We start from the raw sequence: 27,708 nt of genomic DNA, 5'->3' as shown, positions 1-27,708 counted from the left end.
CACAATCGAAGATAAATTAGAGAAACCCGAGAGAAGGAAGTAGTAAAAATAAATAGTGGAGGAAAATGAATCTTTTTGATCATGTGCGGTTTTTGCACGAATCTGAGCTATTTCATGATCTTAAACAGCTTGTAAGTTTTGGGAAAACTATGATAAAATTGTATCACAATAAACAAGGCCAATAATGCATTGTTTAGTCCCTTTAAACGAATTCTAGACAGTTCGGCACCCAGACAAATCGGCACCCGTGAAAGACAAAACGGCACCTAGACAATTTTTGGCCGATCAATGCATTTGAATGGGGACATATACTTGGAACCCCCCCCCCCTTTTTTTAAATGGCTGGATCCGACCCTGTGAGGAATTATTAGATTTAAACATAAAATACTGATTAATGCATAACTACAATTAATTATGATTCAATTAAATAATGTTTATTCAAACAACAACGATCAACAACTTATCTAACAACAGTCAGCGGACTTACTGAAATAAGTGATTTTTAAATCACTTATTTGAGTAGCAAATTCAATGTTTTGTCACAAATTGGGATTTTGTAGTTTTTTCAAAATTTTAAACAAATAGGTTTAAATAATATCTTTTAATTAGTAAAATTAAAAAATATGAACTTTTTGCTTCTTTTAAGTAGCAAGGTTTATGCCATTAATATTGATGCTATCATTTAGCTGAAAATTCTATTTTAGTTGAAAAAATGCTATAATAATGGCTTTACATAATGAACTGATACTTTCTAATTCTTCAAAGATTTTTCACAGCAGTGGGAGTATTTTTCCTGTGAAGTTCAAGGTTTCATCTTTCAGATTATGTAATAAAATTCTACTGTTCGCGATAAAAATTTCACTGTTCGGGGGTGTTGAAATCAGTGGGGGGTTATTAACAGAATGATACTTAAAGAAGTGATTTTTGGGAAGGAAATTGAGGTCTGATACTTAAACAAGTGATTTTTATGTCATTATCCTAGATTCAGTACAAGGTCATCACCTGAAATGACCTGGTCATCCTAGACAACACAGATGTTGGTTCTGATAAGTTTAGAAACATAATTAGTCCCTGGATCATTAGTATTCTATATTTAAAGCTACAATAAAATTAATTCACTTCTTCTAGTGATTAATTAAGTCTGAAATAAACAATTAACAATATAATGCATGTACATGTGCTGAAGGACGCCTCCGGTTGCGGGAATTTCTCGCTACATTGAAGACCTGTTGGTGACCTTCTGCTGTTGTTTTTTCTATGGTCGGGTTGTTGCCTCTTTGGCACATTCCCCATTTCCATTCTCAATTTTACATTGTACTAAATAAAATATATCAAAATTTGCAGGTGTATTTTAGTCTAGACGCCATCTAATAAACTATCGAGATAATCTCTGGACACTGCAGACCGTCACATAACCCGATATAAACATAAATATAAATAGATAGCCACCTCATGCATTGTCATGCATTGGATTTTTTAGGTCTGTTTGATTTCATGTTATACTGGCTGTAGTTAATACATGTAGGTTATACATGTTATTCCCTTGACCAAAATACACATGTACAGTACGGGTAGGGACTTATTTTTATGGATGTCTTAATCCGTCTAGTCGGATATGAATAATCGGACATTTTTATGGTAGGTAGTATGGTCATTAATCAACAGATCCAGGTGTGAATGGTCCTTTCATCTTAATCCGTGTTGCTAGAATATACGGTTCACCGATTTCAGAATCAGGTTACCTGTAATTTTAATCTCTCAGTCACTTTATTGATTATATTAGTTCTACATCGTATTTGACATAAAATATTTTTACAGGTGAAGTACTCGAGAAAACTTTGTTTTAATAAAAATAGCCTATTTTTGTTAATTATGGTTTTTATATTTCAACTGCTATTTATTTTCTTTGTTCCTAAAAATTATTTTTATTTTATGTTCCTTTTTGTTTTTTGTTTTTTTTTGTTTTATCTTTTTCTTATTTGTTTGCATAATTTTTTAAACATATATATCTTTACATGTATTCTATTTCTTGAAGCTTACGGTTATTTTTGTTTTACTGATTTATTTTCCACGTAAATCCATTGATTAGCAAAATACTGTCTCAAGTGCTGTTGCATACGTTTTAGTTTGACGCGGTCACATGCAAAATATTTCTATAATTTGTATTTAATACTCAGTTTGTGTTGGGTCAGTTCCGAGATAAAAATAATTACAGTGAGCAATACTTGTATATTATTAGTAGCTTGACGATTCTTTGTAGTTTTTACTTTTTACTGTAAACAAATATTGTCCGAAAGTTGGAGATGTATAACTAAAATATAACGCAAATAATAACATTAGAAGAAAATATTGATTCTTCCCGGGCATAAGTTTATTTTAAGATTTCCGTGTTTGTTCATTATGCTTAATTAATATAATTGATCTGCATTCGGGGGTAGGGGGTAAAAGGGGTCCGGATTTCGAAATCCCGGGCTTAAAACATGAAGTCCCAAGGTCCCGAATTTAAATAAATTAAATCCCGACATCGCGAAAAAAGAATTCCCAGATCCCGAGATCCCGAACTTAATTGCATAAAATTAATTTACGCACAATCCATGTAAAAAAGGAAACTTGTATGCTATATTTTTTATAGCAATCTAGAGAAAAAATTGCCGTGAAAAGACAATTTCATGATACACATATCAGTGATCAACAGCGTGTGCACGTGGTTGAACTTTAACTTGACTCCACTCACAATAATATTGAATGCTAATAAAAGATATTAAAGATCGATTTTGTCCACTGCACGAGATTTTTATATGGCGGGAAATGTCGTAAAAAAAGTGCAGTAAACACAGGTGACCTTACTGAACGACCGTGAGAAAATCCATTCATGATTAAATTTGATGTGGAATGATTGACAGTATTGTGCTTTAGTTTTGAGGCTCTTGATCGATTTACCAGAATAGAAATTTAATCGATTTACATACATGTATAATCAAAACAAGATTTAGTCTTCTTTAACTATTTTTTGTTTTATTTTTATCAGTCATTTCCCGGATTCCCATTTAAATAATCTATTTGGAGACTTCCTTAAACTTCGGTAATAATACAACATCGATTTAAAAAAAATCATACTGACTGCGCGAGCTTTAGTATGACTAGAAGTACGACGAAAAAGTAAAGACAGCTGATCACGACTAGTACGACTAGCCTTCAACCCCTTTGCAGGGTATAAATATGCATTTATTCAATAAACTATATAAGGTTAAACTTTGATTTTCGTGTATCGATTTGATACAATTTGTAAAATATATTTATAACACCGTCGATTTTCATAAAAAATTTCAGACATGAAAATAGAAAGGCATTATCTCTAGTGTCGACAATTAAAAAAAATTTTTTTTAAAAATAGGAATCGAAATATGATCTCGGCGTTATAAATATTGTATTAAAAGAAACCAATTGTTTGGCTTTCAAAGAGATTAACGGGAAAAAGTCAAAATAGAAAGCACGAGTGATCTATCTGACCAAAATGTTTCACTTGCGAGAAAAGATTGACAGGTGTGAATAGATGTAGAGGCTCCTACGGGGAAAGTTGTATCAAAAGGAAAATAACTTAATTCACAATGCCTATACATATTTTATAAATACGATATGTTGGCCTTACTTAAAATTGAGTTTCTAATAATAACATATAAAGGAACAGGACGTCAACGTTAAAAGGGGGAAATAAATTAATATAACCATCAACGAAAACTCGTATAATTTACGGGATTGAAGTCTCAATAATTTGATTTCAACTTCTATTGAAAACAGTCTTGGTTGTTATTAGGCTTATTATTTTAAATTAGATGAAATATTTACGTTTTACAAATACAAATACAAAATAGTTTATTTGCACAAAACTATTGAAATAATTGGCAACACAATATATTGTAAAAATCGTCTTTATTTCTTTTTCAAATTATAAAAAAAATAAAATTATATTTAATTTTAATTTTCATTCTTATATTTAATTTTAATTTTAATTCTTATATTTAATTTTAATTTTTATTCTTTCTCTTTGAATACTAAACAATATTTTACATTTATCTATCCTCCATAAATATTCATATATCTGTACAGGTAAAATTTAATTCTAATCAAGCTGGTACAGATTGATTTACGACCTTCCACTTGGATATTGCACAGCAGGTGTTTATTACACTAGGACAACTGTCCGACCAGTCTGACATCTAGACGGATTAAGGCATCCATAAAAATAAGTCCCTACCCGTACTGTACATGTATGTGCTTTTAAAGGACAAGGTTTCAATTGTTGATGATAAAACATACACCATGTACATGTAGTCTGCTAATTTATCTTTTTTTTTGTAACTTACGTCTTAGTAATCATATATACATTGTACCAGTACCAAGCTATGAAGTGTAAAGGATATATATATATATTTTTTTTAAATTGAGATGTTAACCCTTTCAACTCTATACACGGCATATGCCGCGATGACGTACGCCGTTCCCCACTGCTATTCGTGGCATATGATAAGGACTCTTAAACCATTCAGTTTTCATTTGGGTTCTCTCTAATTTTTCCTCGTTTGAATCGAGGATATACAAGGTCTCATTTGTGCTTGAAATCCCGGCAATTTTTATTATAAAATCATGCAGTAGAAGGAAAATAGAAAGAAAATAAAAACAAATATTTTGACAAATGCAAATGGCGGAAACGAAGCTGTAAATATAGAAATATTTCAGCATTTCTATGGCGAAACTAACAACAAGGATTAGTTATAAGGTTTCTTGTTATCTCAATGTGTTTATTACATTTAATTTGTGTGGGAAATATGATTTGATCGATCATTACAAGACGTAGAAAAAGGAGGGTGACTGAAATTTTTTAGGACGGAGCCATTTATTTGTGCCACGATTACATAAAACATTGTGTATAGTGCAATACGCTACGGAATCGAGCAACTGGTGTCTTCTTTATCATATGGCAGATAAAACAACAAAATAAATGAAGACTAAAAGTAGTTTTTATTCAAAATTCAATACAAATGTAATAAATTACACCTTTTACCTGTTAATTACCTGAAAATGGTAACCTGATAAAAATTTCATTAAAATAATTGCCTAACATTACAGTTTATGCTCTCCTGAGCATTTTTCATGCAATAACTTTCTCTGTATCTCATATAATAAAAAAGATACAGCAGTCTGAAAAAGAATATACTGTTCTAATGAATGAACACAAAAAAAATGCTGCAGCAGCAGCCATTTTTCTATTTTTTTGTGTAGTGTTGAAAGGGTTAAATAAGACATTATGTAAATATATTTATTTTTTGTAGTCATGCATTGTGATATCGCTGTGTGATAACAACCCAATCACAGAAGTTCTCTCCTTATCTCAGAGGTACCAGTGTATGGTTTACTATGGAAACTCTTTGTATCATCTTGGAGAATTTTTGAGGGCAGAGGTGAGTCTTTGTTACCATGGTTACCATAAACACAGCAATACAGATCTTCATTAAAACTCAGACAGTACATGTTCCTTGAAATATATGTCATGAATGTTGACATTTCAATCTGTTGATGAAATTATTATTTATAAAAAAAAATATTTGTATAAGTGTATGACATAGTTTATTGATTAACATGTATTCAATTAACTAACTCCCTGAATATTATATATGAAAATAAGATGTGGTATGATTGCCAATGAGACAAATTTCCACCAAAGACCAAAGGACATGGATGTATACAACTGCAGGTGACTAAGGCCATCAATATTGAGTGTAACCACATGATTTATTCACCAGTTCAATGTTGGAGTGGGCAACTTGAGTTGTCAATACTTTATATAATTTACGTAATTGTGTTTTAGTTAAATTGAAATGTGTATGACTATTTTGACTTGGGCATAATCTTTCTTGTGTGTTTTATTTTTGCACAATATTCAATTTGTGGTGCAGAGATATAAGATGTGGTATGAGTGCCAATTAGACAACTCTCCATCCAAGTCACAATTTGTAAAAGTAAACCATTATAGGTCAAAGTACTGCCTTCAACACGGAGCCTTGGCTCACACTGAAACAGCAAGCTATAAAAGGCCATGTATAGCATAAATGGACACTTTTGTTTTGTTTGGTTCATGTGAAAAATTCTATATGAAATTAATAAACTAATGCATACCCTTTATATACATTGATGTTTTATTTATTTTCAGAATATTTATAAAAAGGCTCTGTTATTGAAGAAGGCACTCAATAAGAGTAAAGGGAAGATAACAGCCACCACACCTGTCCAACCTTCTCAAGTATTTTTTATACACCTACTACTAACATGACTAATAAGAGTATGGGGATGTTTGTCATTCTGAAACAGTTACATGAAATGACAAATTTTACATCTTTAAAACGAAGAGTTTTGTTACAACTTAAAACTGGTTTTAGTAACCACTACTTAGTACAACAGGTTCTATCTTTTTTTGGAAGTTCTTGCAGAAGTAGTCAGTGGTTATATATCATTTTATGTGAACTTTTAACGTTCTGATTTTTTTTTCTGATTATACATTTTTGTACATAAAACCCTTCTTTTTCACATTCATCAAAATTTTAGTTAAAAAAAAATAGTGCATAGTCAGCCTTTCAATATTTTACAAAAAAAAGATGCTTATTTCAACAGTTCATTTTTAAACTCTAGACATTTGAAATGGAAATTTCAATATGGATCCAGGAAAGTGCTTCACCTGCATATTATTGATATTGCTCATGTACTGTAAATTGATGTGAAAGATACCAAACATGCCAAAGGGACATTCAAACTTATAAATCAAAAATAAACTGACAATGCCATGGCAAAAAAAGAAAAAGACAAACAGACAAACAACAGTATATAAAACAAAAACAGAGAAAACTAAAGACTGAGCAACACAAACCCTACCAAAAACTGAGGGTGATCTCATGTGCTCTGGAAGGATAAGCAGATCCTGCTCCACATGTGGCACTTGTGTCAATTCAGAATTTGTTTTTCAATGTTTTTATTAATGCAAAAATTGCAATGGGATAGGTTACCGAATTAGACTATTTAGCGGATTTGTTATCACATAAGCAACACGACGGGTGCCACATGTGAAGCAGGATCTGCTTACCCTTCCAGAGCACCTGAGATCACCCCTAGTTTTGGTGGGGTTTGTGTTGTTTAATCTTTAGTTTTCTATGTTGTATCATGTGTACTATTGTTTGTCTGTTTGTCTTTTTCATTTTTAGCCATGGTGTTGTCAGTTTATTTTAGATTTCTGAGTTTGACTGTCCCTCTGGTATCTTTCGTCCCTCTCTTTCACCAAATAAGAATTGAAATTTAAATTTGATGGAATCATTTATATGCAGTATTTCCAGAAATCGCAATAATTAAAATCTCTCTTTTGTGTCTATTGTTCAACAAGTGAGAAAATACATATATTTGAATTTACCGTCGTTTTAACTTTGGTGTGTAGTAATTTTTAATTATATTATATAAATTAACAGGATGTGACCTCAGAAGTAGATGTGAAGTACAAGTTATACCAGTGTTTATCGCAAATGAAACAGTTCAGAGAAGCAATGTCTATAGTAAGTTTTTTCCAGAGTTATGTCCCTTTTAAGACTACTGTCAAAACATAAAATTATGAAATAATAGCAAAAATTAGTAGACCCTAAAAATTCTTCCATTACAGTTACAAAAAAATTCCGACAATTTCACCATTACGAGCTGCAACGACTTTAAGGAACAGCAATCAATTTCATTCATTTGCAAGATCAAAAATTGCATTAAGATTAAATACCTTCAAGTCAAATAAGTCGCATTACAAAATTGCTAAACTTTCAAAAACTTGAAAATTGGAAGAATAAAACATATCAGTAAAGGTAATTAATTTACTTAGCAATTGTTAGCTACACAACTTTATACTTATGAATAGAAAGGGATTAACATCAATTATCTGTAACAATCCAGCAACACAAGTGATGTCACCTTCTTTGAATATATCAATTTCACAAAAGCCTTGCCTTGAAATTAACCAAGTGCTGAATGAGAAAAGAGATGAAGAATATTTTATGACATAATTTGTACATAATTTCTGTAAGATATGGCCAATTGTATATATATTTATCTTGTATATAGGTGAAATATTCATTGCCTCCCCGTGCTTCAGGTTTATGCTCTTATAATATAATTATACTAGATTATGGAGTGTGTGTCCGAGCGAGAACTGCTCTAATTAATTACTTTAGGAATATTTATCAAAAAGTAGTATTTCAATATTCAGCCCCATTCTACTATTTAATACTGATAGCGTTTGACATTTTTAGCCGAACAAATTTATCCATTTTACATAACTTCAATTATTGTATGCTGGTTCATATTCTGGACGCCAATCTTTGCTCCTTTATTATATAATTCACTAACAAAACAATTATGAAGCTTAGAAATGGAAAATTACTAAATACTAAACTTGTTCAAAGGGTATCCACACGTCTCAATCTTCAAAATCGGTTATCTAAAAATACTACCATCGCTAACATTTTTAACAATAAAAATCGTGGTTACCCTTCTATCGATAAGTGTCATGCCAAAAAATGACTTACATGTCCCTGTCTTTCCACCAACAATACGGTAAGGTCCACGTTTAATGGTCGCACCTTTTCTTTAAATTTTGAAACTGATATAACTTGAAAAACAAACAGTATTATTTATTTACTCACATGAAACAAACCGGGGTGTGGTATTCAGTACGTAGGAGAAACTGGACGATATTTATCTAAACGCACTCAAGAACATCTGTATCGTTTTAAAAGACCCAATAAATTCAAAAGTATCATTTACCAACACCTTAAGAAGCACAACCATCCTTTTAAATATTTAGCAGTTCAACCTTTAGAAGTAGTAAATAAGCAGCCTGGTGAATCGCATTCAAAGTTTGTACGATCACGGAAAATAATTGAATTAAATTGGATTAAAAAATTACAGACAGTTTACCCTCTTGGTCTAAATGATAATATCATGGGAATTGGTAATATATCTAGAACCAATTCCGTTAACATTTTGGATATAGCTTCTAAAACTGTTCGTAAAAAACGTTCTCACGGTCGCAGAACAAATCGCAATCAAAGAAAATTTTGGGCCAATCATACCAATATTTCGGACCTAATTTCTATTTCAAAAAACAACGGCAGACATTATCTGTTAACAAAACTCTGTTCGTTACCGGTTATTAAGTTAAATAAAATTTTGGAGGATTGCAACACAATTTCATATAGCAGTCCTAAGTATGAAATTGTTCAAATTATTATGGCATATTGTTATTCTAAATTATTTCCCAAAATCGATCGCCCTGAAGATCATAAAAAACATTTTATTAAAATTAAGTATGTCAATAAAGGCTTTGATTTTGTAAATATTGCCGGTATATTTAACGACCATTCTGTTAAAGAACAAATTCCTGGATATTTTGACAATACTGAGCTACCTCTTATTTGTTATATTTACAAGAAATCTACCGGGAAATTTGTGTTTAATTATAGTCAATTGTGTAAAGATGTTAATATCAGTGAAAATACACCTACTTCATGTAATTGCAGTAATTCCGAATATATTTATGGACCCATTTCCCATGTTATAACAGGAGATCTTAACATCGTTCAAGACCGAGAGTTAAAATCATTCCTCAGAAAAGGACCTAAATATCGTCCCCCGTCAATTATTAATTGGAATGAGTGTCGTAATATCATCCACGACTCACTCCATACTTACTGTATGAAATGGATAAAACGGGAAAAAGCTGACAAAAAATCTTTGAACTCTTTTTTTAATTCAGTAATGAAGATAGTTGATATACGTATTCAACATTTTAAAGAACATTTTACTATAAACAATAACCACAATAAACCTATTTCTCGTATCAAACATAAACTAAAAGAACTAGCCAAGGAATTTGTTTTTGTCCCGGCAGATAAAGCTGCTAATAATATTATTATTGTTTGACGTAAATTTTACATTGAGGTTCTGAAAAAGGAAATCACCAATTCACCAACATTCCAACTGACTCCATTTTCAGAAAACGAAATCTGTAACAAACATAAACTTTTAGCCACCGCTTTACAAGCAGAGCCAAATACAATGAAAGTCCCAACTATGTATTGGCTTCCGAAGCTACACAAAACCCCTTACAAATATAGATTTATTTCGTCTTCAAGCCATTGTTCAACTACTAAATTGTCTATTCTTTTTACCAGCACACTTGGTACAATTAAAAACCTGATAATAAATTGTTCAAATAAGGCCTTCGAAAACAGTGGAATAAATTACTTTTGGAGTGTCAAGAACTCGTTGGAAGTACTTGATAAATTGCATGCTTATATTGGTGATTTTGAATCTGTTCAAAGTTTTGATTTTTCTACCCTGTATACCACATTGCCTCACATTCTCATTAAGAAAAAATTCACACACCTAATTAAATGGGCATTCAAAAAATCAGAATGTGAATATATATGTTCAAACTCTTTTAGGTCATTTTTTAATAGCAATAAACAAAAAAACTATGTTAATTGGACATGCTTTGATACTTTACATGCCCTTGAATTTTTACTAGATAACATTTTTGTTCGCTTTGGGGATTCCGTATATCGTCAGATTATCGGAATTCCAATGGGGACTAACTGTGCACCACTTATTGCGGACCTGTTTTTGTATTGTTATGAGTTACAATTTATGACAAAAATAAGCAAAGACCCATCGAAACAACATCTGATAAACAAATTTAATAATACTTTTAGATATTTGGATGATATTTTGGCTCTCAATAATGACGACTTCAGTATGTATATTAATGAAATTTATCCTGTTGAACTTACTTTAAATAAAGCTAATACTAACAATGACCACAGCCCTTTTCTCGATCTTGATATCTATATCACTAATGGAAAGCTGAATACTAAAATTTATGATAAAGATGATTTTTCATTTCCTATCGTTAATTATCCGTTTTTAGATGGTGACGTTCCCTTGTCACCATCTTACGGTGTTTATATATCTCAACTTGTACGATTCGCTCGTGTATGTAACAATGTTTTAGATTTTAATGAGAGAAATTTATGTATTACTGAAAAATTATTACACCAGGGTTTTCGATATCACAAACTAGTCAAAACATTTACTAAATTTTATCATCGGTATAAAGACATCATTCGTAAATATAGCTCAACATGCAGACTTCTAATACGTTCAGGTATTTCACATCCAATTTTTTATGGTAATATTCTTTATAAAGCACAAAGGTGTCAGTATTCACCTCAGAAACTTACAAAACCTTTGAATAGACTTATTAAGAAGGGATATAATTACGATACTGTTGTCAAGTCATTAAAGATTGCATATGTTGGCGTTAATATTGAGTCACTGATAAGGTCTTTGCATCGGAACTAAACACATTTATTCTAAAAACAGTTGTTGGCATGACACGGGTTATGTTCTTCTCATATATGTTATGATGGTATGATACTAAACCCCTAACGGGAAGGATTGTGCCTGATGTTCATATGATGAAATCATAATCTTTCAGTCAGTTTAATTAAAGTCTGGAGCTGGCATGTCAGTTAACTGCTAGTAGTCTGTTGTTATTTATGTATTATTGTCATTTTGTTTATTTTCTTTGGTTACATCTTCTGACATCAGACTCGGACTTCTCTTGAACTGAATTTTAATGTGCGTATTGTTACACGTTTACTTTTCTACATTGGTTAGAGGTATAGGGGGAGGGTTGAGATCTCACAAACATGTTTAACCCCGCCGCATTTTTGCGCCTGTCCCAAGTCAGGAGCCTCTGGCCTTTGTTAGTCTTGTATTATTTTAATTTTAGTTTCTTGTGTACAATTTGGAAATTAGTATGGCGTTCATTATCACTGGACTAGTATATATTTGTTTAGGGGCCAGCTGAAGGACACCTCCGGGTGCGGGAATTTCTCGCTACATTGAAGACCTGTTGGTGACCCTCTGCTGTTGTTTTTTATTTGGTCGGGTTGTTGTCTCTTTGACACATTCCCCATTTCCATTCTCAATTTTATTAAATATGTCTTGAAATTTTAGTTAGAAGGAATCAGTTCTAAACAGAGGACAGCTAAGGTGAATGTAGCTTTAGCTAAACTTTACGTCATGGCTGGAATGGACAGATCTGCTATCACAAGTTATAAAGAAGTTATAAGGTACACTTAACCTATAATGTTGTAAAGAAACATCAGATCTATTTCCAGCATAGGGTTTCCAGTTAAAAGTACATGAGGGTTACATAGCCCATCTAAGGGCTGCTACATTTAAACATACATGGTTCCTAGGAAAGAGGCACTTCCAAAATGGGGTAACCACCAATAGAGGCAAATTTACCTTGATCTTAGATAAAACATATTTTATTGTCCAAAACTATAACAAAAGGATCAGTCACAAGTTTTCATCATAGAAAGTTTTCCCCTTCTTACATCTTGCTTATTCCTTCATGAATTTCAATTGGTTAGGTTTGACATATTACTTTATTCATTTCATATGGTGTTTATATAATTAAGACATTCTTTTTATGCCCCACCTACGATAGTAGAGGGGCATTATGTTTTCTGGTCTGTGCATCCGTTCGTTCGTTCGTCCGTCCGTCTGTTCGTTCGTTCGTTCGTCTGTTCGTTCGTCCGTCTGTCCTGCTTCAGGTTAAAGTTTTTGGTCAAGGTAGTTTTTGATGAAGTTGAAGTCCAATCAACTTGAAACTTAGTACACATGTTCCTTATGATATGATCTTTCTAATTTTAAAGCCAAATTAAACTTTTGACCCCAATTTCACGGTCCACTGAACATAGAAAATGAAAGTGCATGTTTCAGGTTAAAGTTTTTGGTCAAGGTAGTTTTTGATGAAGTTGAAGTCCAATCAACTTGAAACTTAGTACAAATGTTCCCTATGATATTATCTTTCTAATTTTAATGCCTAATTATATTTTTATGCCCCACCTACGATAGTAGAGGGGCATTATGTTTTCTGGTCTGTGCGTCCGTTCGTTCGTTCGTCCGTCCGTCTGTTCGTTCGTTCGTTCGTCTGTTCGTTCGTCCGTCTGTCCCGCTTCAGGTTAAAGTTTTTGGTCAAGGTAGTTTTTGATGAAGTTGAAGTCCAATCAACTTGAAACTTAGTACACATGTTCCTTATGATATGATCTTTCTAATTTTAAAGCCAAATTAAACTTTTGACCCCAATTTCACGGTCCACTGAACATCGAAAATGAAAGTGCATGTTTCAGGTTAAAGTTTTTGGTCAAGGTAGTTTTTGAGGAAGTTGAAGTCCAATCAACTTGAAACTTAGTATACATGTGCCCTATGATATGATCTTTCTAATTTAAATGCCAAATTAGAGTTTTGACCCCAATTTTACGGTTCACTGAACATAGAAAATGATAGTGCAAATTTCTGGTTAAAGTTTTTGGCTTCAGGTTAAAGTTTTTGGTCAAGGTAGTTTTTGAGGAAGTTGAAGTCCAATCAACTTGAAACTTAGTATACATGTGCCCTATGATATGATCTTTCTAATTTAAATGCCAAATTAGAGTTTTGACCCCAATTTTACGGTTCACTGAACATAGAAAATGATAGTGCAAATTTCAGGTTAAAGTTTTTGGTCAAGGTAGTTTTTGATGAAGTTGAAGTCCAATCAACTTGAAACTTAGTATACATGTGCCCTATGATATGATCTTTCTAATTTAAATGCCAAATTAGAGTTTTGACCCCAATTTTACGGTTCACTGAACATAGAAAATGATAGTGCAAATTTCAGGTTAAAGTTTTTGGTCAAGGTAGTTTTTGATAAAGTAGAAGTCCAATCAACTTGAAACTTAGTTTACATGTTCCCTTTGATAAGATCATTCTAATTTTAATGCCAAATTAGAGAATTTATTCCAATTTCACAGTCCTTTAAACATAGAAAATGATAGTGCGAGTGGGGCATCCGTGTACTGTGGACACATTCTTGTTATTTGTAACATGAACAAAGATTTTCTACTTCCATTTTGAAATAACATACTTACAATATAGATAAGGAGATTTGGTATGATTGTCAATGAGATGAACCACCTTGGTGGTGTCGTGGTAGCGTGTTCGCCTCAAGTGCCAGAGGTTGTGGGTTTGAACCCTGGCCGGGCGAAACCAAAGACTTTATAATTGGTATTTGCTGTTTCTCTGCTAAACATGCGGCATTTAGGAGTAAGAGCAAAGACTGGTCAGCTCGAAGTCAAAATAATGATACCGGGTAAGGTGACATGTTTTCCTGCGCACTGTTACCTTGTGAACTAGCACGTTAAAAATCCAGCTCAACGTGTTGGTTTAGTACAAAGCAGGGTTCATATTCATATTACATTAACATGTTTTCCTGAATATTCATATAAATTTGCTGCTGGGCGTTAAGCAGCTATCCATCATCATCATCAATGTGATAAAATTGTAACTATAGATACCAAAGTACGATGATGATAACAACTTTAGGGAAATGAAAGGCATTCAACAATGAGCAAAACGCTTACTAAAAAGAAAGCTATAAAAGGCCAGAGCATGACAAAACATTATACACTTCAGAAAAGAAAATCAAAAGCTTGAGTTCTGTAAAAAAACGATAAAGGAAAAACAAACATGACAGACATATAAATTGATTTGAAACATAGGTTTACCTTTCATCTGCATCACGCTTTAACAGGTTAATTTTGTAAAATAGTACTGAACTATTTATATTTATTCAATTGCAGGGAATGTCCATTTTCTTTAGAATCAATTCAAGGTTTACTATCTTTAGGAGTAAAAGGTGCTGATGTTGCTGCTTTAGTAATGAATGGACTACCACATGGTGCATCATGTGACTGGTTGGTATATTGTCAATGAATGTAAATTCTAAAATTATGGCGAGCATTCATTATTGCAATTTTCAGAAAAAAAATGCATATACCAGGTAGATATATGAATCAGGTATCTGAATGCCAGTTCTTATTATTAAGATACTCACCCAGTTGCATTATTGCATTAATAAAAACCTTGCAATAATTTCTGAATTAAACTTTACAGTATATTGAATTAATAGATATAAGAAGATGTGGTATGTGTGCCAATGAGATAACTCTCCATCCAAGTCACAATTTGTAAAAGTAAACCATTATAGGTCAAAGTACGGTCTTCAACAAGGAGCCTTGGCTCACACCGAACAGCAAGCTATAAAGGGCCCCAAAAATGACTAGTTTAAAACCATTCAAACAGGAAAAACAACGGTCTAATCTATATAAAAAATGAGAAACGAGAAACACTTATGAACCACATCAACAAACGACAACCACTGAACAATCAATTTACATTTGAAAAAGAGAGAAGATACAACAGGGGCAATTTTAAATCATATGTCCAATAAAACAGGACAACACCATGGCTAAGAATACAAAACAAGAATAAAAAGTAACTGCACTTTTATTATTAAAGGACATCTTTACAATAATTAATCAATTAAACATTAAAATGCTTCAACAAAAAATTGAATTTATGGTGGAAAAAGATGTCTCTGGATTTTTTCATATAAAATGTATTTAAAGAAATGAATATTTTTAAAACTGTATGAAAAAAAAAAAAAAAAATAACAAGCATTGTGTAAAATTATACCAGAAGTATACCAGTACTTATACTAAATAAAAATATTAAAAAATGTAACTGTTGGTGAGAAACTTTTTTTTGGCACAGCCTAGGAAAACTCCAAAGAGTCTACAAAATATTGGTGATAACTGTGGATTCATTTTTATTTCGTGGGTTCTAATTTTTGTGGATTGAGGATTATTTGTATATTTGTGGATATTTGATTTCATGGTTTGCTAAAGTCTGAATAGAACCCTTTAGTGTTGAACATTTAGATTTTGGGTTTACCTTTACCCATAAAATAAAGAAAATGCTGCCCCACGAATAACAATAAAGCAAACATTTTTTACAGTTTACATAAGCTAGCTATTCGTGCAGGTTGCTAACCATAAGTTGATTTTTTTCAGGTTATCATCATGGATCAAAGGTCAAGCATATTTAGCTACAAGAGAATATGGCAATTCCATTATAACGTTTAAACAAATGGACCAAAAAATGTGTTTAAAAGACAATGTATATATAGTGAATAGTATAGCAGAAGGTAGATTTTACGAAGGGAATGATACTGCTGCCTTAACAGGGTTCCAAAGGGTAAGACTAACTATTAAGATGTTGAATGATCAATATAAATAAGGCATTTGTAGTGAAGATACCTAAGTAGAAAAATGAGACCATAATTCATTCAACAGGGGACATAATTCAGTTTGTTTTCTTGTTTTAAGGGCTACTCCAGAAATAAATGTATTCGGGGGTCGGAAGGCACTTTTTATCTAACCCTGCCATGCATAAAATTTAAATTGATTATTTCATATAATTGTTAAGGCAATCTGTCTAAAGTAATCACCACCCATTTAATTTGAATAAAAGTACCTTACGACCACCCGGAGTTCGTTATTTTTGTGATTTTACTTTATACTAAAAAAATAATTTTGAAAACAGATATTTTTAAAAACAAAAAATTTAAAAATAACGACATGTGATTTGATGCCTAATGAGACAACCACCTTTAACAATGAGCAGAAACCCATTATACCATATGGTCAGCTATAAAACATCCAAATATGCACAATACATACTTGTAAATGAAAAGTCAACAGTTTCAAAATCGCAAATGTAATAAATTTCTGTAATTCATTTTATTTAAACTAACAAAATTGTTTTTCTTTTGTTTTAAGTCACACCAGCTGGATCCTTTATTTGTTTTTTCTTTTGTTTTAAGTCACACCAGCTGGATCCTTTATTTGTTTTTTCTTTTGTTTTAAGTCACACCAGCTGGATCCTTTATTTGTTTTTTCTTTTGTTTTCAGTCACATCAGCTGGATCCTTTGTTTCTCAAGAATATGGATTTATTTTCCTACTTACTTGCAAAAGAAAAGAAAACAATGGAATTACAAAGGTAAGATTTCTATAAGTGATTGGTAGGATGTCTTTCATGGAATATTTTTCCGAGATATCTTCATGGAATACTTTTCCCAGATAGTCTGTTTTACCGTCTCTGGCAAAATTTTATACACAAACTTCATGTAACAATGCAGAAATCTATGCCGGTTAGGATAAGTACAACATCGTCTGCATAAAAACATCAACATATGGACTATGGCACCTTACTGTAGGTTTTCTTCAGGGTGAGAAGGTCAAACCAGAACAGTGTGGTCAACTATTTTAGGTTTTAGGTAATTTCTTTGATACAAATTATTAGAACAGTTAAGAAAAGTAATAAACAAGACACTATAGTCATTGATTTCAATAGGATATAATCAAAGAATAAATTTCTTTGTAGCAGATTATCAGAACAGTTTAGGAAAGTTACAGCATTGATTTCTATTGGATATAATCCACCAATTAACTTCTTTGTTACAGATTATCAGAACAGTTGATGAAGGTCACACACAAGACATCAGAACCATGGATTTCTATTGGATATAATCCACCAATTAACTTCTTTGTTACAGATTATCAGAACAGGTGATAAAGGTCACAAACAAGACATCAGAACCATGGATTTCTATTGGATATAATCCCCCAATTAACTTCTTTGTTACAGATTATCAGAACAGTTGATAAAGGTCACAGACAAGACATCAGAACCATGGATTTCTATTGGATATAATCCACCAATTAACTTCTTTGTTACAGATTATCAGAACAGTTGATAAAGGTCACAGACAAGACATCAGAACCATGGATTTCTATTGGATATAATCCACCAATTAACTTCTTTGTTACAGATTATCAGAACAGTTGATAAAGGTCACAGACAAGACATCAGAACCATGGATTTCTATTGGATATAATCCACCAATTAACTTCTTTGTTACAGATTATCAGAACAGTTGATAAAGGTCACAGACAAGACATCAGAACCATGGATTTCTATTGGATATAATCCCCCAATTAATGTCTTTGTTACAGATTATCAGAACAGTTGATTGAGGTCACAGACAAGACATCAGAACTATGGATTTCCATTGTATATAATCCCCCAATTAACTTCTTTGTTTAAGATTATCAGAACAGTTTATTAAGGTCACAGACAAGACATCAGAACTATGGATTTCTATTGTATATAATCCACCAATTAACTTCTTTGTTTAAGATTATCAGAACAGTTGATAAAGGTCACAGACAAGACATCAGAACCATGGATTTCTATTGGATATAATCCACCAATTAACTTCTTTGTTACAGATTATCAGAACAGTTGATTAAGGTCACAGACAAGACATCAGAACCATGGATTTCTATTGGATATAATCCACCAATTAACTTCTTTGTTTAAGATTATCAGAACAGTTGATAAAGGTCACAGACAAGACATCCGAAACCATGGATTTCTATTGGATATAATCTACCAATTAATTTCTTTGTTACAGATTATCAGAACAGCTAATGAAGGTGACAGATAAGGCTCCAGAGCCTTGGATTTCTTTTGGTTATTATTCTCTCATATCAAGAAAAGTAGCTAGAACAAGGACCGTTTATTTTGCTCAAAAGGTTTGTAATTATTATTAGCTTTAACTTACCAAATTCAATGTTTTTTACTTTCACCAACTTTTCTTGTTGGATCATGGTACTCTAAAGTGGTTTATTTTTCGCATAGTTTAAATTTTCACTTTTTGAGAGGCCAAGGTTTATTTTTTTTGTGTTTTCTTGTCTTTGATTGGGGTCTTCTTAAAAGATTAAAATTAAGATAAAAGATTAAAATTAAGACCAGTGGATATTTTTATGATTTTATCATTGTTGTGAAATAAGCAGGGAAAAAACCCTCGCTAAAATCGCCCAATTAACAGTATAATTATCATTGTATAGTGTGATCATAATTATTTTTTTCATTTTTGCTAACAAGATAGTTACTTTCTCCTTGGCTTGTTTATGAATTTTAGAAGAAATACAGGGACTGTAAAAAGTGAAGTGGTGATTTTTCATTGAAAAAAAAAGTTAAACAGTGTTGTAATGAAGTGATCTCAAAACAGTGGTCACTATAGCAATAAGAGCACACTAACTGATATAAGTTTAATGTAGAATAACATTTACAGTGCCAATTTTGCTGCACTAAATGTGCCTTTCATCAATAAATGACTTATAAGTCATAATCCAGGCCAACATATTTTGAAACCAAAGACTGAGTACAAACAAAGAAATTCCTACAAAACAAAAATTGACCAAAAGTCAAACAAAACAGGAACAAGGATTAGGAACTCTGCATGAGGGAGATACATTTCTTGATTTAATATGGTTTCTAAATTTGATCACAAATTGCAATAAAAAAATATCTGTATATGCATTCAAGTGCTAAAAGAACTAGCGACTATGATGGGAAAACCCTCAGTGACTAACAGTCCACTATATCTACTGATTGGCTTGACCCATTTGTTATGTTGATTTATTTATATTCAGGCCAGCATTATTGATCCATTCAATGTAGAGGCATATTTACTAAAAGGCACAGCATTATTTGAATTAAAGAAATCCCAAGATGCATCACTACACTTTCAGGAAGCTTTACGTCATGCACCACACAGATATGAGGCTTATCATGGTATGCTTAGCTTTAATGTTATTTTAAAATTATATACCTAGATTTTGGGGTATATTGGGAAGCATTTATCTGTGGCTACTGAACAGAATTATTAAAGATATATGTATAAATATGATGCAAATATGTCTTAAAAGCAAACATAGAATTCTCCTGGTTACTACAGAAATTAGGAGAACTAATTCAATCAGTAATGTAAATCAAGGTTAACTTGTATCTATTACATCAAATGCTGAAATGAAATCTGCAAACAAAACTGGCTTATCAGGTACAACACTAATATCTTTGATTGTTTGGGGTCCAAAGGTACTTCTATTGTAATTTGATGGATGTAGTTATTTACAAAAGATAGCCTTAACACAAAAAAAACAGTATAACATACGTGTATATAGTGAAACCTATATACTGTAAATTTAGAAATTATTGTGATGTTTTTATTTTCGCTAAAAATGTGACAGAGTTATAATATCAATAATTTAAACTCACATTTTTGAACTGTTATTATATGAATTAAACAGGATTTTTCTCAATATCGCAAAATTTTAAATTGCATTTTCGTCTAAAATGACAAAATCACAATAATATATGCACTCAATAATTTCTGAATTTACAGTAATTCATATCTTGTTTAAACTGGACAGCCGTCTAATTTTAACAGTTACATAGGATCATACTTTAGGAGTTTTGTCTTTGTGATTGAAACTGTAGTCTAATATCAATGAATTCCTCAGTCATAAGAGAGGACATCAAAAGATCGATGTAGGATAAAAAACTTAAATCAAATAGTTTGGGGGGGGGGGGTGGGGGGGGGGGGTCAACATTGCTGCAAGTTTTGTTAATCCAAAATCGATTTTACATATATCCATATAGGTAAATCAATTTTCCCCAAATTAAGTTAAGAGTGGGGGTGGGGGGTCAGTGAAAAAACTATGTGAATTAAGTTTTTTTATCCTACTTTGAACTTTTGATGTTGTCCCTAAAGGGAGTTTTACTGTTTGTTCTTTTATAGGTTTGATTTCATGTTACCTGTCATTACACAGAACAAGAGAAGCTTTAGCCTGTGCAGGGAAAGCAATAAAAACAATCGGATCTAATCCCAGAACTTTAACTGTAAGTGAAGACTATGATTTGTGGATTCCTTTTTTTGTAACTTATTTTCAGGATTTGAAAAAAAATGCTATTGTATGCTTATTAATTGAGTGGTTTCATCATTTGATGCTATCAAAGTAAAGAAACATATGTATTCCATATAGAGTATTTAGATTTGGTGTTTTCCACAAAATTCATCAAAAATTGTTATCCCACAAACATAAATAAATGATCATTACTAGCAATCTTGAAATTAGACTTATAAAATCTGTAGATATTTTCGATTAACTTCCAATAATAATTAGTAGAAAAAGATTTTAATAAAACAAAAATGTTATTTGGAAACAAAATGTCTAAATTCTTAATACATTTGAGAAGAAATAGAACTTTCCTAAATCCAAATAATTGAAAATTAATTTGATGTTTCATTCAGGTAAACTTGTTCTACTAATTTGAAAATTAAACTGAAATGAAAACTGTCAAACTTTATTGGAATTTTATAACACCTTTTCTCTGATAATAGTATACATTAATGTCAGATTTGTTATACATGCTTTTTGCAACCCTTTATTGAATTTCTTTTGTACATTATTCTAATTTATTTCATAGATTGTATTTTGGTTTCTACATTTCTTTTTCAGATTTATGCATCAGTATTGACAAATGAACCAAATATGTCTGCAAAGGTAAATAATTTTAATCGAGTAGAGAAAAACAAATGGTGCAATTAAGAACTTTGTTAAGAAGTTTTTTTTCTGTATTTAATGGTTAAATAACCTCGAACTGTAAGAAATATTATTTAAGGGAGACATATCTTTTTTAAAGGATTATGTTTATAGTTCACATTATATCGATGATTTAATGATATTTTTTCTGGGTTACCTTCCCATCATCTTTTTTGGGCATGATATTGTTTGTTAGTCAAATAAATTTTAAAGATATAAAACTGTGTATCTTTTGATTATCTGACCTAATTGCTAAGGGGGCGAAACAAAATATTTCTTGTTACCTCATTTTATTTATGTTTGTACAACATTGAATAATAAGCTTTGCTATGAAATTATATTTGAATTTGCTACAAAAATTATTTTAAAAAAAATATTGCTACAACCTACAAGTTATATTGTATACCTGTCTTTAAATAATGTCTGATTTCAGGCCAAACCATATCTAGAGAAAGCAATGAAGTTAGATCCATCCTACCTAGAACCTGTTTATGTAATGGCAGAAATATTACTTAGAGATCATCAGTATGATAAAGGCACTGAAATGTTAGTTTAAGTATTATTCATTCTAAATTTTTGAAAAATTAAATTCACTATATCAGCTGAGATGTCACATTGTGTCAGTATCAATAATTATTGCTATGTTCCAAAATTTTGATTTGATCTTTTCTTGTGATAATTTTTCATTTTCATATCATGATACTCAAGTGATATGGGTTTTTCTTAGTCGAGTAGAAAGAGATGTATGATTCATGAACCAACGTCATTAATTGATGTTGTCTAGGAAAATAGCAATACGCACATTATGAATGGTCTTTTAAACTGGAGGATATTTCTCATATACATCTCATTTCAGGGCTGTTGCGGGAGGATATTTCTCATATAAATCTCATTTCAGGGCTGTTGCGGGAGGATATTTCTCATATACATCTCATTTCAGGGCTGTTGCGGGAGGATATTTCTCATATACATCTCATTTCAGGGCTGTTGCGGGAGGATATTTCTCATATACATCTCATTTCAGGGCTGTTGCGGGAGGATATTTCTCATATACATCTCATTTCAGGGCTGTTGCGGGAGGATATTTCTCATATACATCTCATTTCAGGGCTGTTGCGGGAGGATATTTCTCATATACATCTCATTTCAGGGCTGTTGCTCTTCTAAGAGTTTGTAGCTGAGAGACACACATCCTACTTTAATGTATAATTAGTCATTTCATAATCTGAAGGATTATGGGTAATTCCATTGCTTGTTCACAAATATGAGAATAATGTCACACCATTGGTTGAATTTCATTGTTCTGGACATAATTAACCAATCACAACACTTAGTTGTACACTTTAGTGTTTGACTGTCCCTCTGGTATCTTTAGCCCTCTTTTAGTAAAAATTACCTAAAATACATAAGATTTTGAAATAAAGTTTGATGTAGATGTAGATAAGACAATATCTCAATTAACTGTTACCTTACTGTAAGTGTTACAGTCAGACATATAAAAAATTTATCAACTTGTGTAATACGAACTGTTAAATAAAGACAGCTGCAAGTCAGCAGTGTATGTGTTTAAAAGTGTACTTCTTTTAAACTGAGTTTTGCTGGACATATTGCTGTGTGTTTGTTTATTCCATATTGACTAGAGTTATAGGGGGAGGGTTGAGATATCACAAAACATGTTTAACCCCGTCCCAATCTTGCGCCTGTCCCAAGTCAGGAACCTCTAGGCTTTGTAAGTCTTGAGTGTTTTAAAATTTTGGTTCATTTGTATGATTTGAAGTTTAGTGTGGCTTTATTTTGCTGAACTAGTATACATTATTGTTTATGAGGTGACCATGGCTGAAACCCACTTTGAGGTGAGGGATTTTCTCGTGTTGAAGACCAATTGTTGGCTTTTGGCAGTTTTCTGATCTTTGGTTGGGTTATTATTGTCTCTTTGATGCATTCCCAGTTTCCATTCTCTATTTGTGTATAACATGCACCCCTTAATCCCCCCAAAATTGTGAAGAAAAATCCTGTCCCCTGTAAAAAGCCTATCAAATGGAATTTATAAACCATGCATTTAGTCTTTATTAGAGTCTGCTAAAGATAAAAATAATTTATTAGTTTGTTCAATTAAATATTTTTTGTAATATTCTTGTTTAATGAATATCTCTATTGATAAGCTGTGAGGTTTTGTTATCTTTTACTTGTTTAAACATTACCGGTTTTCTTTTTAATTCTTACAAGTAAGATATATGTAAAGACTTTCAGGAATAAATTTTCAATAGAAATCCCTATATTTAAAATCATCTTGAATAAGTAACTGAACTGTAGTAAAAATATAAAACATTTCATAATGCTCATATTTCCTGATTGTATATTTTTTCAGGTTAAGAAAACAGCTGCATACACACAACACATGTCGTCTGCACCAACAATTGGGTGATTTCTTGGCACAGATCAGTGAACCGCTTGAAGCTTTGGACGAATATAATATAGCTTTGAGGTCAGTCCTACAAAACATTATCATTGCCTGACCCTGGATGACACATTTTGTTATTTAAATTGCTGGACTCTGGTTCACACATTTAATTATAAAAGTAGTTTCTGTAATTTATTCATATTTTCCTCTTCTTTGTCTTTTGATATCATAAAAAAACAATACACACTGCATATAGAGCTATTTTGGTATCAGCTTTTATTTAAGATTACAGGAAAAAGATAGGGAAATGATAGCTGAGCTCATGATTAGCATTTTATGTTCATGGCAATGCATTTTAAAAATACAGTAAAATTTTAATTTTTTTTTAAGATAAAAAAGCTCACCTCAAAATACTGAAAATTTCTAAACATTACAAAAAAATCATTCATACCATTGGATCTGTTAATAGAAAATTCATTTAAATGAATAACACTTCTTTTCTAAATATTTTACACGGCTCAAGGTTTTTCTCAAATTTATTCTTAAAAATGTTCACTTTTGCTACTTCTTAAACAAATCTAGTTGTTTATACTTTTCAGCCTAAAAATTCAAAGCAATAAAAAGACATAAAAACAGGCCAATCATGTTTGGCCTTGATATTGATAGATGAATTGTTAAATTTACAGAATGAGGCAGTACAAATTTGTATGTATGAAAAGTAATGGAATACTGTTTTAAAAGATTTCCACTTTTTATTTATGAATTTAAACAAATTTTTAAAAACAAATATTCAATGTCTATACACATTCTTTTTATGACATACATTTTTAATAGGGAACAAACTTCAAATCAACAATATTTGTTATCCTTTTCAGCCTTGACCCTACAAATACAAGAGCAAGGGAAGGCAAGGAAAGAGTAGAAAAACATAATGATGTTGGTTTAGAGAGTACCTATGATTTAGAGGATATGGAAGGCAGTGACAATGATGTGAGTAGTAAACATGGGTAAATCTTACAGAAAATAAGAGTCAGTATTTGCCTGATGTTAATATATTGAACACCTGTCAAAAGTTGACACGATTATTCAATTGCTACACACCCATTCTTTATTTTTTAATACATTGTAAGCTCTTTCAGCAGAACTTGTGTATTCAATATAGAAGGAAAACACTTTTTTTAGGTCACCTGGCCCAAAGGGCCAAGTGAGCTTTTCCCATCACTTGGCGTCCGGCGTCGTCGTCCTGCATTTGTCGTCGTTAACTTTTACAAAAATCTTCTCTGAAACTACCAGGCTAAATTTTACCAAACTTGGCCACAATCATCATTTGGGTATCTAGTTTAAAAAATGTGTCCGGTGACCCTGTCAACCAACCAAGATGGGCGCCATGGCTAAAAATAGAACATAGGGGTAAAATGCGGTTTTTGGCTTATAACTCAAAAACCAAAGCATTTAGAGCAAATCTGACATGGGTTAAATCGTTCATCAGGTCAAGATCTATCTGCCCTGAAATTTTCAGATGAATCGGGTTGCTGCCCCTGAATTGGTAATTTTAAGGAAATTTTACTGTTTTGGTTTACTATCTTGAATATTATAATAGATAGAGATAAACTGTAAACAGCAATGATGTTCAGCAAAGTAAGATTTACAAATAAGTCAACATGACCAAAATGGTCAGTTGACCCCTTTAGGAGTTATTGCCCTTTATAGTCAATTTTTAACCATTTTTCGTAAATCTTAGTAATCTTTTACAAAAATCTTCTCCTCTGAAACTACTGGGCCAAATTAATCCAAACTTGGCCACAATCATCATTGGGGTATCTAGTTTAAAAAATGTGTCAGGTGACCTGGTCAACCAACCAAGATGGCCGCCATGGCTAAAAATAGAACATAGGGGTAAAATGCAGTTTTTGGCTTATAACTCAAAAACCAAAGCATTTAGAGCAAATCTAACATGGGTTAAATTGTTCATCAGGTCAATATCTATTTGCCCTTAAATTTTCATATATATCGGACAACCCGTTGTTGGGTTGCTGCCCCTGAATTGGTAATTTTATGGAAATTTTACTGTTTTGGGTTATTATCTTGAATATTATTATAGATAGAGATAAACTGTAAACAGCAATAATGTTCAGCAAAGTAAGATTTACAAATAAGTCAACATGACCGAAATGGTCAGTTGACCCCTTTAGGAGTTATTGCCCTTTATAGTCAATTTTTAACCATTTTTCATAAATCTTAGAAATCTTTTACAAAAAATCTTCTCCTCTGAAACTACTGGGTTGAATTAATCCAAACTTGGCCACAATCATTTTTTGGGTATTCAGTTTAAAAAATGTGTCCGATGACCCGGCCATCCAACCAAGATGGCCGCCATGGCTAAAAATAGAACATAGGGGTAAAATGCAGTTTTTGGCTTATAACTCCAAAACCAAAGCATTTAGAGCAAATCTGACTGGGGTAAATTTGTTTATCAGGTCAAGATCTATCTGCCCTTAAATTTTCAGATGAATCGGAAAACCCGTTGTTGGGTTGCTGCCCCTAAATTGGTAAGTTTAAGGAAATTTTGCTGTTTTTGGTTATTATCTTGAATACTATTATAGATAGAGATAACCTGTAAACAGCAATAATGTTCAGAAAAGTAAGATTTACAAATAAGTCAACATGACTGAAATGGTCAATTGACCCCCTAATGAGTTATTGTCCTTTATAGTCAATTTTTAACAATTTTCATAAAATTTGTAAATTACTAACATTTTCCACTGAAACTACTGGGCCAAGTTCATTATAGATAGAGATAATTGTAAGCAGCAAGAATGTTCAGTAAAGTAAGATGTACAAACACATCACCATCACCAAAACACAATTTTGTCATGAATCTATTTGCTTCTTTTGTTTAATATTCACTTATACCAAGGTGAGCGACACAGGCTCTTTAGAGCCTCTAGTTTTAAATTACAAGTAAAACAATGGATTAAAAAAAATGACTTGAACATATACAATAATGAAGAACAAAAATGCTGTTAAAAACCACAAAAAAACATCTATAGTTGTGTATAATACACATCCACTCTATCATCTACTTTTTGGGGGTAAAAAATGTGTGCTATTTACAGGGTAAAAAAATGTGTGCTATTTACAGGGTAAAAAAATGTGTGCTATTCACACTTAAAGACAGAATTTTGTAATTTGACTGGCACTGATGAGTCTTTTGTAGATATAATGTGTATCTGGCATACAGAACTTTAAGCCTAATAAAGATGATGAGTCTATTGATGTTTGTAGATAGATAACATAAAATCAAAGGAACACATGTTTGTAGATAGACAAATGTTATAAATGTTTTCTGGATTTACCTTCATCAGGAATGCTCAAAGCCAAAAAGTTGAAAGCCAAAGATGTATAAGAACAAAAACAGTTGAATAAATATATTACCTAAAAAGTCCTCAAGCACTAGCCAAATCCATTTAAGGCCAACTTCCTCTGAGAGATATGAGACCTCATTGTTTTCATCACTTTATTTTTCAGGGAGATTTTGATGGAAGTGATGTGGAAAGTAATTGGTCAGAAACAGAGTTCAGCTGATGACTCATGATAATCATAGAACAAAGGATATTTGTCTCTTAATGGACAGAAATTTGTTTAACACCAGTCAAATATTATGTGACCTAAAGAAAACTATATGTGATGTCATGTGACCTAAAGAAAACTATATGTGATGTCATGTAACCTAAAGAAAACTATATGTGATGTCATATGACCTAAAGAAGTTTATATGTGATGTCATGTGACCTAAAGAAAACTATATGTGATGTCAT

General features: G+C 31.9%; 1 protein-coding gene across 1 annotated transcript; it reads left to right on the top strand.

Moving 5' to 3' along the window:
- Positions 1-2: 2 nt before the first annotated feature.
- On the top strand, positions 3-27,616 carry LOC143075839 (anaphase-promoting complex subunit 7-like). The gene is made up of 16 exons (XM_076251415.1): positions 3-131; positions 5,331-5,459; positions 6,209-6,298; positions 7,509-7,592; positions 12,103-12,218; positions 14,775-14,888; positions 16,047-16,230; positions 16,947-17,035; positions 18,513-18,633; positions 19,537-19,678; positions 20,685-20,785; positions 21,406-21,450; positions 21,923-22,035; positions 23,858-23,974; positions 24,766-24,880; positions 27,419-27,616. The coding sequence occupies exons 1-16, from the start codon at positions 66-68 to the stop codon at positions 27,473-27,475; spliced, it is 1,683 nt and encodes a 560-aa protein (XP_076107530.1). The 5' UTR covers positions 3-65; the 3' UTR covers positions 27,476-27,616.
- Positions 27,617-27,708: the final 92 nt, after the last annotated feature.

The sequence above is a fragment of the Mytilus galloprovincialis genome, chromosome 5, assembly GCF_965363235.1.
Source record: "Mytilus galloprovincialis chromosome 5, xbMytGall1.hap1.1, whole genome shotgun sequence".
In the NCBI taxonomy this organism is placed as follows: Eukaryota; Metazoa; Mollusca; class Bivalvia; order Mytilida; family Mytilidae; genus Mytilus; species Mytilus galloprovincialis.
The sequence above is the reverse complement of the archived record's forward strand: the minus strand, read 5'-3'. Positions and strand labels throughout refer to the sequence as shown.

What these genes read in the sequence shown, in the direction of transcription:
- LOC143075839 (XM_076251415.1), top strand. Translation starts at nt 66, where the DNA reads ATGAATCTTTTTGATCATGTGCGGTTTTTGCACGAATCTGAGCTATTT. An exon ending in AAAACAATGGAATTACAAAG is followed by an intron (nt 17,036 to 18,512) that starts GTAAGATTTCTA and finishes TCTTTGTTACAG; the next exon opens with ATTATCAGAACAGCTAATGA. An exon ending in AACCAAATATGTCTGCAAAG is followed by an intron (nt 21,451 to 21,922) that starts GTAAATAATTTT and finishes GTCTGATTTCAG; the next exon opens with GCCAAACCATATCTAGAGAA.